General features: G+C 33.1%; 1 protein-coding gene across 1 annotated transcript; it reads right to left on the reverse strand.

Annotated features, from left to right (window-relative positions):
* Positions 1 to 900: 900 nt before the first annotated feature.
* Positions 901 to 3,287, reverse strand: LOC139850398 (F-box/FBD/LRR-repeat protein At1g13570-like). The gene is made up of 5 exons (XM_071839978.1): positions 3,177 to 3,287; positions 2,107 to 2,704; positions 1,921 to 2,028; positions 1,650 to 1,814; positions 901 to 1,570 (listed from the first exon to the last, which is right to left on the reverse strand). Exons 2-5 carry the CDS (start codon positions 2,665 to 2,667, stop codon positions 1,256 to 1,258), a joined length of 1,149 nt encoding a protein of 382 aa, XP_071696079.1. The 5' UTR covers positions 2,668 to 2,704; positions 3,177 to 3,287; the 3' UTR covers positions 901 to 1,255.
* Between the last annotated feature and the right edge of the window lie 1,112 nt (positions 3,288 to 4,399).

The following is a 4,399-nucleotide window of genomic DNA, read 5'->3' on the forward strand; positions in this document are numbered from 1 at the left end:
CCTATACTTACTATACTCATTCAAGTCAAGACTAAAACTTCTAACAATATTCCTACTTGACAAGTGAGTTATGATTTGGTCAAGTTCAACACAGATCTCGCCTGCACTTGCGATAAGGGAGAACTTGAGTAATGGGCCTTTATGCAATAACAAAACTTGGTAAATAGCATTGAAAAACTTGCATCTCCTGATCATCCAATATCCTTGACTTGGAAAGTCAAAGGTTTGTTCCAGAATGGATAGCTGATCTTCACCATCTACTAATCCTTTAAACGCCTTTTCGTTAAAAGAGAGTCTAGGAATTGTGGTCCAACGGTATCTCCATTCCCTCGAGAGGATACTTGTCCTGATTGCAACTTTAATTGGTAAACGACATAGGATGGTTTCAATTATGGGTGGAGGAAGGGTGCTGATTCGATCCACAAACCCTCGTCGATCATTCGTCTTTTGATAATCAATCTTGTGGGACAAATATTATATGATGCTGCAATAAACAAATCAATATAATTAAACTGAGTTCCATCGATAAATTATACATAAAGTTCAACTGTAACTGTATTCATTCTCTTCCACTTGTAGATTTCATCAATTTAGCCAATTAATTCCCTAACCTTTTTTATACATCAATTGTTAAAATACTTTACATCCTTTTACATTCATCCGTAGTGAACTTTGAAAATATAAGTAAAACACAAAAACAATGAAAAAGCTTAATGGACAATTAACCCTAAATAGTAACAGGACTATGAAAATTGATAGTCCAAAGAGATAAAACACCCAAATGGCAAGATAAGGAATGTTCAATTGAAGGTAAATACCCAAATAGCTCAGACCAGCCGAATCCGAATCGATGATATAAATGTTTGAGATACACAAACAGTTTAAGTATAAAGTAACCGACTAGATACCAAAGTTTCGTGATGGTTTTTATATCTACAAATGAAGTAACATTGGGTCAACTTCAACACAGGTGACCCCTGCCCACACATGAAGAACGAACTCAATATCTGACCATGCCGTAATAACTTGGTATAAAGCATAAAAGAGTATTCTCATCAATTGATAACTGACAACTTGACAAGTATTCTCATCAAGCACAACTTTTACGAAAGTTTCTTCAAGCAATTCAGCTTAAACACCCATAAAGTAGTTAGTTTAAAACTTTTAAAATAAAACTCAATAATTTTTCAGTCAATCAAGAAGAGACTACAAAATATAGCTCGAAAGATTAAACAGACAATTTAAAGTAAAACGACTAGTAGTCGTCATCACTTTCGTCCAAAACATGATGTAAACTGATTTCCACCATCGGTGATGCGCGTGGACAGCTACGGAAAATGTTTAACATCTCCAATTCTTCATCCTCTCTAATCAATTGATTAGGGATTATCTTCAACGTCTTCAACAGAGGTGACTTCATCAACATAAACTTCACAAGCTCCAACTCAGGTTTCCTGTAACAAATTTCTTCAATCTCTAACTCACTCAGATTTTTCAACTCAATATCTGAATAATCCAATTCTTCATCAACATATGAGTCTGTCTCTTCACCCATTGTATACGTAAAGGTCTGTAGAACAGGGGGGTATTTCATGTGTCATTAAATTTTAACATATAAAAATAATACAATATATATTTAACGTCCTTACGGATAGCTTGATTTTCTCCAAGTTAGGAGAAGCTCTTAACAAAAGGGCAAGAAAAGGCATCCCATAGTGAAAGTTTCCGCCAAATTGAACACCGTATAAGCACATGTATTTGAGGTGATATAATGAGGTTGCAAGCTCTCGTGGATGCTTGTGTTCGCCAACGCACTTGTACCATAGACAAAAACAAAGATCAGCCATATGAATAAAAAATAATAATAATAATTTGAAGTTAAATAGCCAAGAGGAGAAGCGTATCATCATATCATATTACCTTAATGCACCAAAGATCAAAAGTCAAATTTTCAATCACGGGTAAACACTCAAATAGCTTAACAAGGCCGGAGTCATCGACACAGTGAATTTGATCATGTCCTCGAAGCTGCAGAAACTTATAATATTCAGATAAGTAGTAATAAAATCATGTAGATGATTAATATTAAAGTAATTGAGAATTTACCAGACTAAATGTTTGAAGTAATGGACACTTGGATAGAAGATGTACAAGTGTTTTCTTAGAGACTTTCGTATCATCTATGGTTAAAGTAGTAATGCTACTAAAGCCATTGAATGTAACCTGTTTCTGAATACAACACTGATGAAGATATAGGTCTGTTAATTGTTGCAACGAAAAGATATATGAGGGTATCCTACCCAGATTACCCAAACGAAGTTTCTTAACGGTATTCATTCTCGACAGATAACGTAATATTGGGTCCACTTCAACACAGGTGTCATCCTCATCCACAGGCTCAGATATGCAAAGCGAAAACTCTAGTATGGGACCTTGATGCAGTAGCAGAATTTGGTATATAACATAGAAAAATTTATCCTCATCAGACACTTGAAAAGTATCCTCATCAAACACGAGTTTTGGAATTTTAGTCCAAGTGTACCTCCATATTTTAGAGAGGATACATGTCCTTCCAGCCTCTCGAATAGGTACGAGACATAGGATTTTTTCTATTATATTTGGAGGAAGGGTGCTGAGTCTATCTACACGCAAACGTCGATTTTTCATGGCAGATAATTCTTGTTGGGAGATTTACTAATTAGCACTGCAAAAATCAATTCAACATATCTGCAATTCAGTCCTATGGTTTATATATAAAAGAAATCAACTCAACATAAACTGAGTTTAAGACTGTAAGTTAGACACATAAAAATGCATTTCAGACCTAGGTTTCACATATATGCAAACAAATATCAACATAAACAGCATTTAAGTTTAAACTCATACATGAAAAAACAGAGTTTTAATTTAATAAAAATGTTGAGCACATAAACTCTAATATTGCTAAAATTCAGATACATTACTATAACTTAATTTTTCGTTACAGAAATAAAATTGATGATCAAAAGATAAACTGAGTTTACTGACAACACATCTTATTATCTATTATTATTACTGGAAAATAGAACTTACAGATAACACACACCATCACACAATTTATATGATATCACAGGCATTTTTGAAACCCTAATCATGAAAAAATATCAGACAACGAAATAAAAAGTATCGATTTTTACCTTTAAGATCTCAACCGGCCTAAACACCTGCGATTACTTGATGAAACGCAATGGCGATTTTTGTATTTGAATTGGTACGTATAAAGAAAATGTGTTTGGGGCTACTTCGTGAATGAATCAATCTTTGCAGTGTAGACCGTCTAAGCCCCCTTTTAACTTCCCAAGTTTACCTTTCTTTTTCTTTTAAATCATGGGTAGTGATATATCCAAATTTGATAAATCCAACTAAAAGTACTAAAATATTTTTAAATGATAACAACACAGATTTTGATGTTAGAATTTTCATGAGGATATTTTAGGAAGAAAGGATCAAATATATGTGGATCTATCAAAATTGAATTTGGAGATATCATCTCCCTAAATGTATTTAAATTTTTATCTTTATTTATTTTATTTTATTTATATTTATATAAATAGTGTAGGATCAAGGACGAAGTAACCAATCGGGTGAAGCAATTTTTTTTTTTTTTAAACTTTGTTCATGAACATATAGACTGGATGAAAATATGAACATTTAATAAAGACACTTTGTGATAATTGTTTTTATTTTGGCGAGAAAACGCTCGAAGAATTAATATATAACAATTATCGTGTTTTTCGAGCGTATGTTGAGGTTTTAGGTATTAGGGTTTAGATATTAGGGTTTATAGGGTTTGGATATTAGGGTTTAGAAATTTAGGGTTTAGGGTTTAGATTGAGTTTTTAAAACGAACGGTTTAGAGTTTAGGTTTAGGGCTTAGCTTTTAGGGTTTAGGGACTAAACCCAAAACCCAAAACACTAAACCCTAATCCCTAAACCCTAAACTCTAAATCGGGCTAAATTTTACTTCACAAAACATGAAGAAAAAAAACGTTAACATTCTTCACGATCAATATTATCTTGAATGTTATTTTTGTCGATCGTTTTTCCGTCTAAATAATAACATTCATCACGAAGTGTCTTTTCTAAATGTTCATATTTTCATGTGATCATAATGCCTGGAAAAAAATTCCAAAAAAACGAACAAAAAAAAAATTTGCTTCCCCCCACTTCCCCCGATTGGTTACTTCCCCATTAATCCTGCCCCTATATAAATATAATAAGTTTAAAACAAAATTGCCCATTTCGTCCATGTGTTTTCCACTTTTTGCCCGTTTCATCCCTGTATTTTATTTTCTGCATTTTTCATCCTTAAAAGCACTTTAAAGTCTCAATTTCATCTCTAACCCTAACGAAGGTTAAC

The sequence above is a fragment of the Rutidosis leptorrhynchoides genome, chromosome 5 (assembly GCF_046630445.1).
Source record: "Rutidosis leptorrhynchoides isolate AG116_Rl617_1_P2 chromosome 5, CSIRO_AGI_Rlap_v1, whole genome shotgun sequence".
NCBI lineage: Eukaryota > Viridiplantae > Streptophyta > Magnoliopsida > Asterales > Asteraceae > Rutidosis > Rutidosis leptorrhynchoides.